This window comes from Manacus candei, unplaced genomic scaffold (genome assembly GCF_025592945.1).
Source record: "Manacus candei isolate 608988 ecotype Guabito, Panama unplaced genomic scaffold, ASM2559294v1 h1tg000060l, whole genome shotgun sequence".
NCBI lineage: Eukaryota > Metazoa > Chordata > Aves > Passeriformes > Pipridae > Manacus > Manacus candei.
Window position 1 is genome coordinate 11,206,316 of NW_026138108.1, and position 14,597 is coordinate 11,220,912.

The 14,597-nt window shown below is 48.7% G+C and overlaps 1 protein-coding gene across 1 annotated transcript in view; it reads left to right on the plus strand.

The window, feature by feature from the left end:
• MICAL2 (microtubule associated monooxygenase, calponin and LIM domain containing 2) overlaps window positions 1–14,597 on the plus strand; it is a 161,695-nt gene that overhangs the window by 121,889 nt on the left and 25,209 nt on the right. Inside the window, exons 32-34 of the mRNA XM_051803808.1 lie at window positions 7,097–7,289; window positions 10,269–10,441; window positions 11,709–11,783. Of these exons, the coding sequence (XP_051659768.1) occupies window positions 7,097–7,289; window positions 10,269–10,441; window positions 11,709–11,783 (441 nt within the window). The remainder of the gene's footprint in view (window positions 1–7,096; window positions 7,290–10,268; window positions 10,442–11,708; window positions 11,784–14,597) is intronic.

Sequence of the window (14,597 nt, forward strand, 5' to 3'; positions counted from 1 at the left end):
AGTTGCAATGATCTTTCTGTGAGCGGAAGAGCCGTACTGAATTTTAGTTAGTATGATGCTGTCTCGAAGCTGTGAGCTTCCTGAAGGGCTCAGCCAGGGAGAGCATCTCCAGAGAGATGAAGGAAAAGGTCTTTTAAAAACTCCTGCAGGAGGGGTGCTGTTGGGGACCTCCAATTACCACCACTATATTCCCAATTAGAAGCTGCTGCTTTGCCAAGCCGTAAACAAGCTACTCTTTGTTTCTCAAATTTGATAATCAGCTTGAAACAGGCCCCTGCCAAGGTACCAGTGCTACCTGACTCCTGCTCTGCAGTTGTGCTATGGGAACATCTTCCTGCAGCCTGTCCTTCCCTAAAGGGGGTGAAAGATTTTGAAGGAGGGGGGGCTCTGTGTGCAGGCTGGCAGTGCAGCGCACAGCCTTGCTGTGTCATCCTAAAGGCTTGGGTTGCTTTGTTGCCTTCTCTGCTCCTTGGTACAAACTTCCCTGAGTGATCCAGTCCACTCGGCTGCAGATGCAGCTGGATCTGACTGTGAGTTCCTGGAAGTCCACCCAAAAGCCACAACCTGGCTGAAGACGGTCTTGCTGTCCAAGTGTCCTCACTAATTTAGTGAGGAAATTAATGTGGTGTTTGGATTATTGGTTCTGTGGGGGAAAACTGAGGATTAGTGTTCCTTGACCACGTCTGTGCAGCTGCAATAAGGCCTAGCTCCAACTTTTGTAAATCTCCCTAGAGTTACAGAGATCTCATAACCTCTTTGTCCCTCACTGGCTGCTTCTCTGACTCATTTGAGGCTTGGTGCAGACATTGCTGTCTCAAACGCAAGGGTGAGCTGGCACAATATTGAATTGAGAACACTTTGTATGACACTTAATGGAGAGAAAAACTGTGTTACTGGAAGGGGTTTTGTATCTGTCATTGGGGTCTACAGAGGCTGTTAGGCCAAGCCCATAGACTGGAGTGAGTTTTGAACAGCCCTGACCTCTGGGTGAGAGCTGACCTGCATACAAGCCCTGCGGCTGAAGCTTTAGGAATACTTCTCAGTTACCAAAGGGTCTTGCTAAATCCTTGCCCTGTAAGAAAAACAGTTGTTCCTCTGCCCATGTGAGGAGGATGAGGTGAGTTTTGAAATGCAGACAAAGGAGAAATTGTTTTTATCCACATTTTTCATAGCGTTTGAGTGGGAGGGCCAGATGAATACATGATTGTTCAGTTGAAATCACTGACTGTATTGCTGCTGTTTAAGTAGATGAAGGCAGCTAAGCTCTGCCACTTGCATTACAAGTAAAACAACCAAAACAAAACAAACTAAAGCCACGTTATTTGCTCTCAATGCAAGTCAGTCAAGGACTCTAATCAGGAGAGCTCTGACTGAGGAGAGACACTTGCAGGGAGGAGATGGGCTGTAGGGCCTGTGTGTGGAAGTGCTGCTGCAGGTCTGGTACTAAAGTAAATCAGCTCACTTCAGGCTTTGGCTGGGTGGGCAGCATGTTCTCTGAAGGCTGGTCACCCACACTACACCAGGGCCCAGCGTGCCCTTTGGCAGTGCCCTTGGGCTAGTGAGGGTGAGAGCAGCCCCCCCCTCCTCCTGCCCACACTGTGCCCCCAGTGAAGGGCAGTGCCTGGGCAGTGTGCTTCCACCCAGCCTGGCTCTGCTCTCACTTTGGGACCTGCAGCCTTGTCGTGTGTGTTAGAAAGAGGAAGCATGAGGCTGGTTTTGTGGTGCTGCAGAGCTGCTCTCGTTGCTTTGGAAAGCAGAGCCCCTCCAACACCTTGTCTTGGGCCAGGTCCACCTGGAGCAAAATATCCCCAGCCCTAAAAACTGCCCAGCTCAGTACCAGAGCCGGGCTGTAGCTGGGTGAGGACTGTTGAAGTTTGGAGCTGGAAGAAGAGGGAAGGGAGCACCCAGGAGTCTTCTGGCTGGCAGATGGTAGTAGGGACATCACCCCGAGGTGGACTGCTGGGGAAAGGGCAACCAGGAGGTGGGGGATCAGTCCAACAAGGTGCAATGTGCTTGGCATGAGAGAGGAGAATTTTGAAATTAATGAAACAGGCAATGGTGTGGCCAAAACAAGGCACTGGGGCAGCGTTACGGGTGAGAAGGACCATCCTATGTGGATGACAGAGAGTAAGGAAGAAGTTAACAGCAGCTTAAGGAATGGAAAACTTAAATTCCCTTAATCCCACCAACCCTTCAGATAGCAAGTTGCAGTAGTGTAGACCATAAAACAGCACAAACACCCTGGGTTGCACCAGCTGCAGAAGCCCCTGCAGCTCCTGGCCAAGCAGTGCCGGAGGGTTGCCCTGCCTGCTCCCTTCCCTCACCCCTGCACAGGTCAATGCCAAAGGACACAGAGGATTTGGAAATGAGCATGTTAGCTCCTTGGCTTGTTCACATTGACTGCCTTAGGAAACTTCAGCACCTAGAAAACATGAGTCAGTTGTCAGGACACTTCCACTTTAACTGGCTGGTGGTGTGTGCTGCCTTCCTGCAGCTGAGCAGCAGCGTGACAGACCTGGTCTGACTCTGACACAAGGTTAACGCCTTCCCATGCACAGCTTGTCCACGCTCTCTCCCCACCCCCCCTTCCCAGGGTAAATTATTTGAATGTTTTGGTAAAGGATTAGTAGGGGACTCCAGTCCAAACTGAGCAGGCAATTTCCTGATGGAGGTCTTTAGCATGCTGAGGTATAGAGAATAGGAAATCTGAAGTGGGCAAGGTGGAAATGAAGGAAGATCTTACACAAATGCTATTTTGAGTGACTGTTTCCTGAGGACTGGGGTTTCCTCTGATAACGTCTGGTGCTGCACGCAGAGGTCAGTGGCACAGCACCAGTTTGCATAGGCAGGAAATGGGGCTGTGCCCTTTTCCGTCCTGCAGATGGGATGCCTTTTTAGCTTTTACATTTATAAAGTCCAGTTCCTCTGACTCAGTCTCTTAGCTTCTAATAGAAAATCTCCCGTCCCGTGTAGGAAGTGAGTAAGGCATTGGAGCATCTCTCTTACAAGGACAGGCTGAGAGAGTTGGGCCTGTTCAGCCTTGAGAAGAGACAACTGAGAGGGGAACTCATCAATGTCTGTCAGCAGCTGAAGGGAGGGTGTCACAGGATGGAGCCAGGCTCCTCTCAGTGGTGCCAAGCAGTAGGACAAGAGGCAACAGGCAGAAAGAAACTGATGCACAGGAAGTTCCATCTGAACATGAGGAGGAACATTTTTCCTGTGTGGGTGACTGCTCACAGGAACAGGTTACCCAGAGAGGTTGTGGAGTGTCCCTCACTGGAGATATTCACAAACCATCTGGGCTCGATCCTGTGCCATATACTCTGGGATGAACCTGTTTGAGTAGGGAGGTTAGACCACTGGACCCCCTGTGGTCCTTGCCAACCTTACCCGTTCTGAGATTCTGTGAAACCTGATGATGATGAGAGCTCTGACTTGCCATGGAGGTGCCTGCAGCATCATGGGTTGCCTGGATAATCTCAGATGAGTGGCTTCGTCCACCCATATGCCCCTTGCCCTTTGGGAATAGCAGTAATGCCATTTTGTGTCTTCTGGTAAAGAAGTGGGTTGATGTGGGAAGTACAGGCAGGCACAGACTTGTGAAAGGACTCAAACACTAGTAGTCTGAGGTCCTTAACTCTCCACCTGCAGTGTGATGGGAATGAGGGCACTGATGTTTCAAGCCTGGTTTCTGCCCTGGAGTCAGATTTCCAGAAAATCAGCATCCCCCCACTCAGCCTTGCTGTGCTGATGTCTCACTGAGGACCGTGCTGGTGCTGCAAGAATGGGTGGCTGTTCAGGATTCAGGGATAGCTGTGAGGCTGGAATGGAGAGGTACACAGGCTGCTTCTAATTTAGCCTAGCCTCTGTTCAGGAGCATAAATGTGCGCCTCACTTTTGTGTAAATACTCAGCCTTTGGGCTGATTCAGGAGAAGTTAGTTCAGGTAGCCCTTCTTACCTAGCTGTGCAAAATGAGAGCTTTAAAGAAGTCCTGGCTTTCTTTTTGAACCCCTTGTTTGTATCAGGACATATTTCTCCTTTTTGATACTCGTTAAACATTAGTGGCAGCACTGGCCTGCGGCAGAGTCACAGTGGTGGCCAACTGGGCGTGTTTACATTGCTGTGGGGGGGCAGGTAATGATTGCCAGGTGGGACCCAGGCCTGCAGAGCTCCAGGCTTTTGTTTGAATTGGCCACACTCTTCTCCTGTGGTGTTTACACGAGTCCAGCAGCAGCAAGTCCCTGCTGCCTGTACTCGGTCCACACCCCTTTTGTCCTCGGGGATTGAAAACTCTCCTCTAGGCTGGGTGTAACCACCAGCACCTGCCTACAGGGCTGGGGGTCAGTTCAGTGCTGCAGAAGGGGCTGCTTTTTGGGAGAGACCTAACATCATCAGAGCCTAGAAAGAAACCCTGACCCTTGGGCCTCTGGGACATCTTTGCCTCCTGTTTGTGCCTGTCGCCCAAGGTGCAGCCCTGTGATGAGGGAGAGCAGTACTAACTTAATCTTTCCAAATGTCCTGCAGAATGTGTGACCCAGTGTTGGAGTCAGTGCACATGTGGGCATCCCATGTACTGAAGCACCAAAATGATCTAATCTCTGCTTTTGTGGAGTTGAGTGCAACATAACTTGTTCAAATTTATATGTCACAGTACAAATATTGATAAAATATGCTAGTAAGGAGTGGTTTTGCTTTCTAATCCTAGAGTGATTTGGGTTGACAGTGACCTATAGAGGACTATTCCAACCCCCCTGGTGTGGGCAGGGATGCTAATGCAGGATGCTGATCTTAAATGTGGTTAGTATTACTGTGAACGTAAACTTATCTTGCTCAGAAAGGACTCTGCTGTCTAACAGATTCCTGAGAGGGTCAGCTTCTGGGTGCAGAATTCAAGGAGAAGAGGTGGTGATGACAAAAAGAAAGAAAAAAAAAAAAGAAAATCAATAGGAAAAAAGCAAGCACAGAAAGCACAGAAATGTAACTCTTTAGAGAGTTACATCCATCACTGTCCTCTGGTGTCCTGGGTGACATCCTGAGGTCCTTCACCAGCTCTATTACAGGTCCCTGATGATTGAAAACTGGATGTGTAATGAGCTATTGAAGAGGGACTTGTTGACTGGAAATCTGCTCATGTTCGGGAACCACGCTGGGAATCATTGTAGGTAGTCTGTCTGTCTGTGGGTTTTGATGGTCTCCAGCTGTGTGTCTGTTAGTCATAAACATGTTTTCTCCTCTTTCCTGTTAGCGTGGCAGGGAGAGCATTAATGCATGGGGTGGGAAGGGAACACATACTGAGCATGCAAGCAAATGGCAAAACTGACTTTCTTTGACAGCTGCTTGCAGTGGCCTCAGGCAGTGCTTAGTGCCAGCATGGGTACAAAGTTTATAGACAGAGCTGGAAAACTGTTATTTGGTTTTGTTTGCTCTGATTGCTGTATAAAATGCACTATCTTTTCAGGAGAAAGTTGAAAGATTTGGGTTTTACAAATTGGCTCACAAAACCAGTTTCTACTTGGCTTCTGGAGAGTAGAAATGGCACATCATGGTCCAGCCCAGCTCATGTTTCATGTGTTCCTGTGAGGAAGGGCAGCCATGCCCTGCCACCTCGTGGACTTCCTTGAGTTGCCCAAACACTGCCAGGCTTGCTGTGCACTGCTCACATCACCTTTGGGTGGGTAGCCTTGGTGGGCCAAAGTAGAAGTCAGACATAAAAATCAGAGAGATATGAATTTCTTCCATCTCCTAAACGAAATGGAATCTTGGCAGTCAAGGAACACATGGCTGCTATTGAGCTGGATGCAGAGCCCTGAGCACATGTTTTCATATGGACACATCTTGCTCTACAGAAGCAGCAAGCCTGAATCATACAAAATAAAGGCATAGCATAGCAGCAGTGCCCAGTGACTGCTGTCTCTGGTTGCAGGTGAACAGCTGTGTGTGACAGCCCAGGGACTGCAGGCAGGGAATTGTTTCTCCAGGAGGTCCATGGGTCAGCACTCGGGCTCTGCGGTGTGCATAGTCCTCCAGATGTGTCTGGGATTCACTTGTAGTGCTCTTGCTCCCAGTGGGTTTCTTTTCCATGTTGAGCCCCTGCAAGCACTTGGTGTTCAAGGTAAAAACCCTTACAAGGATGGAGTGGGTGCACTCCTGAAACAAATGGAGGAGCAGCAAATTAAATAGGAGTTTAACTGATGTTTACTGGATAGTTTGCTCTAATAGATAAGAAAATGAGCCATGTCTGAGGTCTGATGTTTTTCCACTTATATAGGTGTAAATTAGAGGCACCAGTGTTGAATTAGATGTGGTGAAAGCACCACATGTGGGAGGTGAACAAAGCAGAACCACTCTCCCAGAGCTTGTCATTTGTTCCTTCTGCACTGAGCCCCAGGGGAACTTGTGCAGCTGATATGTTTGTATTTACTTGGGCAGGAGATTGTGGATGGATGAGGTTGCTCAGGGAATTGCAAGGGAAACTTGACTTTATTCTGTATTCATCCTGCCTGAATGCACAGTTCAGGGATAGTGCTGTTTAACTGCTGGGATGCTGCTGCTTTTCCCAAATCAGTGTCTGTATTTGCTGTACATGATCAAAAATAACCTGGAGAGTCTGTGTTTATTTTGCTCACTCCCACTGTCCTAAATTGACCTACACTTGTAGTATGAGGCTGAAGGTTTAGCCACCCAAGCAAGGTTGTTTTGCCTGCCTTCTGCCACAAGCACAGGTAAAAAGGAGGCCAGAAAGGAGCCCATAAATCCCTACTTGTGTGGCAGGCACATGTCTTAGTGCTGCCACCAGGCACCCAGCCTGATGGCCATCCCACTGAGAAGCACGAGGACCTGTAGCTGCACGAGCTGAGGCTGCCCCTGAAGTTTCCTTCTCTCTGAATCCAAGCTGAGGAGACCTGACAGGGCTGTACTGGGTTGAAGGGATGTTTTTGCTATGCCAGGCTGTCCATGCACACACCTCTGGGGACAGCACAGGGCACCACTAGAAACTACCCGTGATTTGCCAAGGACTACTTGATTGAAGGAACGAAGTCCCTCTGTGGTTCCCTCCTCCCCTAACACTCTGCTATCACCTTTGTGCTTTTCCAGGCTGCTGCCTGCCCTTGGCTGATGAGCCCACCTCCCCCAAGAAGGCGAAGAGCATCCCTGGGTGCTGCGGCTCGGAGAGTTGGTTCTCACCCCCTTCCACCAGGTGTTCTGCCATAAGGATCATCCCTGAGGAGGAGATGACTGAACATAACTTTCTTGCCATCCGAGTCATGGTCACCAGTGATGCAAGCAGGTACTTTAAAATATGAGTAAGCCTATAGAAAACCCAGTTTGATTTTTGTCTGGACCGGTAAAGAAAAGTATGACAAAACATAGTACTGTTGTGTGTACAACTGTGGGGGGGAAAGAAAAAAAGAACAAGACAAACTGCTCAGAATAACAATTGTTCTTAACCGAAGCCATAAATCCCCCCAGGCACATGACTCACTTTGCAGGAAATCTTCAAACATTCACATCCCACACAGGGGCCTGAATCAGAGGGAAAAACGTTGCCCTGATCAGCCTGGGTTCAGCTCTTGGGACAGACATTTTTTGGAACACAGGGATTAAGACAGTGGGTGTGTTGTGGCAAAAGGTGCATCCTGTGACGTAGCCACCTCCCACCTTGGGCACCATCCTGCAGCTCCACACCCTGGGCCTCTTCTGGGACATTTGAGAGCCTGCCCACCCCTAAGAAATTGCATGATCCTTGAGGAGCTGTCAGAGGAAGCACAATTTCTGCATGCACATTAGAATATATTTGCTCTCTGGACAGGATTCTGTGAGATTTCATTCTGCCTAAAGATTAGATGAATATCTCCTGAGTAAAGAAGCTTTCCTTACTGAGAACTAAAAAAATAAAGGGGGGAAGGAAAAACAAAAATAAAAGAAGGCAAAACTGAAGCCAACTGTTGCAAACACTATTGCTCTGTAGGGAAGCTCATTCAGATTCCTGACATCCTTTAAACACCTGTTTGTGGTGCTGTGTAGATGGTGGAGAGCAATGCTCTGAGAAATGCAACTTTCTGCTGTTCTCTGCAGTGGTTTGTGCTCCACACATGGGTCTGGGTGCTCTTACAGGGAAGGATGAACCGATCAAGGGCTCCTCTCCCATGAGGAAATGGAGAACACAGGGAAGGGTTTACCACCTCTTTGACAGTCCCCCCCCCTTCCCCCCTCCAGAGCATGTGCTTGTATCCCTCGCTAATACCCTCCCGCTCGCGGTGGCGCCCGGGCAGTGATGAGAGCCGGCTAATCCCTCTGATCTGAGGGATCAGCTCCTTTCCCTGCGGCAGCCCCCGCGGCTGGACGACAAGGCCCCTGGTTCTCTGCCAGCGGGACACGGCACGACGAGCGACGCCGCATCTGTCACCGGCACAGCGAGTGCCAGGGCTGCCAGGTCAGGCTCCTGCTCCTCCTTCCCCTCGTGCTGCTCCGGCAAACCAGCCCCTGCCTAAAAACGGGGGACAAGAGAAATAGCAAGTGATAAATGGCCCTGCTGGGCTGTGTCCGCGGGGAGCTCGGTGGGACTGGGAAAACAACCAGCTCGGTGACACAGCTTTGCAGTTCAGGGCTTTAGGTACTGTGAATAATAACTACCTGCCAAGCAGAGATCAGAGGAGAAGCTTCGTGCTGGAGCATTTACCTCCTTACTGGCCAAGGAAAATAAACCTTTTGCTCTTTAAAACAGAAAGATATCAATCAGTGTTGATGGCAGGGCTTTTTCTTTGGTATGGCACTCTGCCTGATCTCAGTGTGGTATCTCCCCATCCACACAGGGACTCGGCTATCAAAGCCTTCATATATTTAGATTTTTATATGTATATATATGTATGTTTGATGCTGCTTGAAAGTCACCTTAAAAAGTATGTTTTAGCGGTGAAATATCAGGCCACTCTGATTCAGCCTGCCGAGAGCTGCACACCTGGAGCAATGTTCCCATCCCTGCTGTCTTGCCCGCCCTGGCCTCCCAGTACTGTTGGTTTGATCAGAGTGCAGGGATGGTGAGTGCTACCTGGATGTATGGCTTTTATCCTGGCTTTGCATGGTCTACAGCCTGTCCTTTACCTCCTCTTCCTCCAGGCTCTGCAAGCAATGCTGTATAAACACAAAGCAGCATTCTCCTGCCACGCCAACAGGATTGCTCATGGTGTGAGCTCCTCTTTTTTTTTTTTTTAAGGCAGAACTATTAATCATTACAGTAAATCTATGAATTAGGTTAGTAGTATTGTTTGCATTAAAAATAGGCTGAGTGGGATTATGCTGGTGGTGAGAATGTGGTCACATCAGAAGGGCTGACAGTATCTGTTCCCTGCAGTCTGGAGTGCAGAGATGAAAGAAATGGCATGATTATTGGAAAAAGGGCTAATAATCACCTCAAGCTGTCATTCTGCCATGAGGCAAGGTCATGATGTCTGTACCATTCACATGTGTTTGGGTGGCATATTTTTAATTACATTTAAAGCAAGGGATGCCATAATCTGCCGCTGTGATTGGCTCGGGTGCCTCCCTGAGCTTGTTGTTACATGGGCTGTCCCAGTGGCTTCTAGGAACAAGGAGAGTTTATTTTTTTATTTCCTGTAGACACCTTTTGCATGTTTGAAGGCTGCTCATGTGGCTTCACTCAGTCCTCTCTCTCTCTCTAGACTAATGCTTACAACTTTCTTCAACTTCTGGACTAAGCCTTGTTTGCTGGTCCCACAGCTGTCCTCACACCTCTCCTCCTGGCTCCTTCCTCCTCTTGAATTCCTTATGGATACCTCTTACTTCCAAAAATCTGTGCAAAAAATGTGAGAAGTGTAGAGTTTTGACCCTCATGCCTTGTTTCCAGGCCAATTGTGGCATTGCTGTTTCCCTTACTTCATCTTGTTGTACAGTCTTGCAGGCAAGTTGTACAGTCCCTGCTAAGCAAGCAGTGGGATGTTTCACCCCAAGTCTCTCTCAGTGGCACTTTGACTCCAGATGCTGGTTGTGGGTGCAAATGCAAAGCCTGATGGGAATAGGGATAGCTCAGCTGTATAGCACCTACAGCAAATTACAGTCCTGTAACGAGGATGATGAAAGAGGGAACATGAGGGCAACGGGTCTGGCTGCCAAACACCTATTTCTCTGAGGCACCCACACTGCTGTCAGTGCTGATGCCAGTGCTTATTGCACTGCAGGGGAATAACTCTGTGCCATATACCTCCTGAAATGTCCCACTTTCTTTCTATCTTGCCCTTTTTCCCGGTAGCTCTGAGCTGGAGTCTGATTTCAACGGTGACTCATCGAACTCTGAAGTGAGTGAAGGACAGACCACGCTGCTGGAGCCCCCTGCCTGCTCAAGCCCCATCCAGAGGTGGGCATCACTCATCAGGAGCCCTGTGGTGCCAGAGGAAGGCTCCAAAACATCCAAAGTTGCTGATGGTAAGCAGCATCCTGACCTGATGCTCCTGATGTATTCTGAGGGCTTCAAGCAGGGTTGGGGGAGAGGTTTCAAAGCAGAGGATGCTCCCTGTAGTGTTAGGTTGTACCTGTTAGTGGTGTCTTTGTTTGGGGCGTTTCTGCCTTTCTGGTGCTGTAACTGAAACACCATTTCTGTGAGGCAGGGTAACCTGGAGCAGTTGTGCCTCATATTTAGCTCTCAGGGGTGGGATGAATGTTTTCCCACAGGTAAAAAGTTTGGATGTTCTTAGTAGTCAATGAAATGTCTAGGCAGCATTGCCTGGGCAAGGGTGATGTTGGGAAGCACTAGAGAGCTCTGCTTCGTGCAATTTGTGTTTCTACCAGTATCTGCTTAAAATCTTTTTTTATCCAGTGAAAACACAAGGAGGAAATGATATTAGCCAGCAGGGAGGTATGGAAAGGTTTAGGAACAATCTACCTCCAAATGGAAACTCATTTATGAACCCAGTCAGAACTAAAAGATGTGCTAAAAACAGCCAAAGAAATTGTTTTGCAGAAAATATAAGGCCATCAGCATTCATTTCTTCCCATCTCCCCCCACCCACCCCCACATCCATATATGCATTTTTAATGCAAACAGAAAAGAGGGGGTTTCATACAGCAATTTGAATTGACTCTTGGATAATGAGGCCCTTGTTTAGGGCAAAAGGACAGCTGCAGACCCCAAAGAGTTCCCAGTAGCATGTGACCCATATCACTGAAGGGTTTTATCCTTTTTCTTCCCCAGTTTCATGCTGTCCCCCACCCCTGGCTGCTAAAGTCATCTTCCTACCACCATCACTTTCCTCCCCGCCATGCCAGCCGGGTTATCCAGATCTTCCTGAGCAGCCTGTTTTGGCTCTGCATCCTCACCCAGCTGGGTGCACCCAGCGCATTTCCACCCTCCCACCCCGCATTCAGTCTGCCCCCTCGCCCGTCTGTCTGTCTGTCTGTCCGTCCTTCTCGTGTCGACTGCTCGGAGAAAAGAGCCGGTGTCGATCTGGGGATAAGTGAGAAGGTTCCTGGGCTCTCCCACCGGGAGCTGCTCCCGGCATCCCGCGGCGTGTGCGCGCTGCCCTCTCCCGGCCGCGCCGGGGGCCGGGGCCGCTGGAGGCTGCTTGGAAAACTCACCCCCGGTGCCAGAGGTCTGGGGGTTTTTTTCCTCTACTTTTATTTTTTAACATCTCCATTTTCGGTCTTCGACTTTTGCTGCATTAGCTGAACCTGTGTCCTTCCTGTTTCTCTTCAGCACTCCAGAGAGCCAACAGCTTTCACTCCACAGCCCTAAATAAGTGTCAGAATTGGAGAAGAAAACTCCAGACAAGTGAGTAAAGCCTGAGAAGTGACTGTATTTTTTTATTCATGCTGGTTTTGATATTTCTGTCTCTTAATTATCTGCTTCCCCTTTTTTCCTTTACAAGTTTTGTATTTTGAGTCTCTAGATGAGAAAACAGATCTAAAACACATCAAATATTTCTTTTCCATTTTCTCATCCTTGAAAGATTGAATTCCCCTTCTGTGTGACTGTCCTCTATGTAATTACATCCATCAGTGAGTGGTGTCCTCTTTAATTCTCCAGATGAGAGCATGCACTCCTATCCCAGAGCTGCATATTTTGTCTCTAGCCCTGCCCACACCAATTGCTTTTGATCAGGTGCAACACTGGGTCTAACATCATGTCACGTATTTGAAATGCTGCTGGAGGTGCCTGTTTGCATCCTTCCACAGGTGCTCTGTCACCTCTTTTCTGTTGGGAAAAAAAAAATAACCAGGTAATATTTCTGGGTTTCTGAGAGAGAGAAAGCCAACAGCTGTCCCAAGAGCTGAGCTGGTGAAAACAGGTGTTATTGGTTCTTGTCCTCCAGCAGTTTCCCTTGGTTTGAGCTGACCTGTCTTTGCCCATGGGAATCACACAGGAATGTAGTGACTTTGACAGACTGGCTCTGTTCTCTACTCACTTCTGAAACAGTGTAGTCACCCCTCACAGCTGAGGCTGCATCTAGGTAACCTTTCTCTTGGGCTAGAGTCCCCAGACAAGCCAGCCACCCTTAGTCACATCCTTGCTGCTTGGAACTGTGTTACCCGTCCCCCTTCAGCACAACCCTTTGGCAAGTGCACACACTTTCATCCCAAGATCCCACTGAGGGATCCCACTGAGGACTGGCAGGTACCTGCCAGGATTGACCTCACCAGTATTGGGGTTGGGTGAGCTTACCAGCATCTCAAACCCTGTCAAAGCTTTGTTAGAAATGCAGTTATAGACTGGAGTGTTGACAATCCCAAGTGTGAAATGTGAATGTACAGCAGCAGAAAGAAGGGCTTTGTGCACGTGACCGGGTGCCACAGTTTCTGGTTCAGGAAACAGTGGGTTTTGGGGAATGGTGGTGACAGCTGCTCTTTAACCTGCCCTAAGCTTCCCTCTGCAACAAGGGGGATTTCTGCTGCCACTTGGAGTCCCAATTACCTTCAGACAAGTTGTATTTCTGCTTCTGAAACAAGTAGGACTCCTGTGCCCATTATAGTACCAGTGCTCAAGCAGAGGCATTTTGACTTGCTTGCTTTGAGTGCCCAAGAAAGCTTCAAAATCATTTGCAGGTGCCCACTGTGGGATGAATTTTTAGATCCCAAAAGCACCGAGCACTGTCACTACGCTCCCTCAGCCCCTTGGAGGCCCCGATGCCACAAGTCTGGGATAACTCAGTAAATCTCAGTACAGTATCTACAGGGCTATTTCATGGTCCTGAGGGAAGGCTCCCACCAAGCTCAGCTTCAGCAAACCCTCGCCTCCCTCTGGTCTATCCCCAGAGAAGCAGTTGTGGCAGATGGACAAGCAGACAGGGCTGTGTTCCCTGGAATTCACTGCACTTCCAAGGCATGAGGCTTTGCCGTGCTCGGAGAGGCTGCACGGGGTGTACCACCCAGGGGAAGGCTCTGCCATGCCTAGGATGAGAAGGTGGAGCAGGTTGTTCTCCAAGGCCCATGGCATCTGTGTCAGCCTTGGCTCTGCTTCTGAGCATTTGGGATTGGCATATACACCAGAGTTTGGCTCCACCAAAGGATTGGATTTAAAACCTTGCCTTAATTGATCTCACTTGTTGAAAGCTCAGTCAAAATTTATGCTTATTCCAGATTTGAGGTGGGGGTAAGAAAGACAGAGAGGAAAGAGAATATTGGGGGTGAAGGGGGGCATCCCTCTTAACTAATTTTCAGCTTGTTCTCAGCAAGTACATTACTTAATGGTTTGCCAATTAATTTTCCCATAATTTTGTTAAAAATCTTCCACGTACCTCAAGGGCTCTAGAGGGAGCTAGAAGCCTTTGAGAGGGTTGTGCTGCATGAATCTGCCTGAACCTCAAGTACGCTGTTAAAATGAGGTGTAAAGCACAGTCAGCATACAGTGGGAACAGAATAAAGGCATTTTTTAGTCTCTGGAGGAACACTAAGTCATAGTTTCTATATTTAATCCAATTTGATTACAGGAATTTTATATGATCATCAGTCACAGGGAAAAAAATCTGTCTCCTTTTCAGACGTATTTCCCAAAACACATATGTTTCATAAACAGCGCAGGGTACACGGCCAAGAAAAGGAAATCAGTGTCACAGCTATATTGGCTGAAAGGCTCAGAGCAGGATATTACCTTTCAAAACCTTTAATCCCCATCGCCTGGCCACAGGGAACACTGTGCTCTTAATTTATCTTGGGATTTTGGGCCAAGCAGATCATGATAGTGCCCCAGGGAACTTTTTTTTTTTTTAAAATCCTGTTTTGAAAGTGAAGCTGAAAATGTAGGTTCAGCGTGTTGGTGGGAATAAAACCATTATCCCTGTGACAGGAGGCAAGCTGTGACTGTGTGTGGAACAATGATCTCGTGTGTGCAGGCCCTGTCCTTGTGAGCTAATGCATGCCCACGAGAGCTGGAGTGGGAAGCAGTTCTCCCTGTGGGTGTGTGCCCTTACCCTGCAGACCCCTGGGCTGGGGGGTTTATGTCCCTGTGGGAGCTGTGGCTGTCGCTGCTGCAGCGGTTGTGTTTCCCCTCAGTGTGCTGAACCATGATATTTGCTCATGTCAGGAGGCTCAGGGCTTAGGCGGATCAGGCTAAACCCCCCTGGCTCACTTATGCAGGTGGTGGTATTTT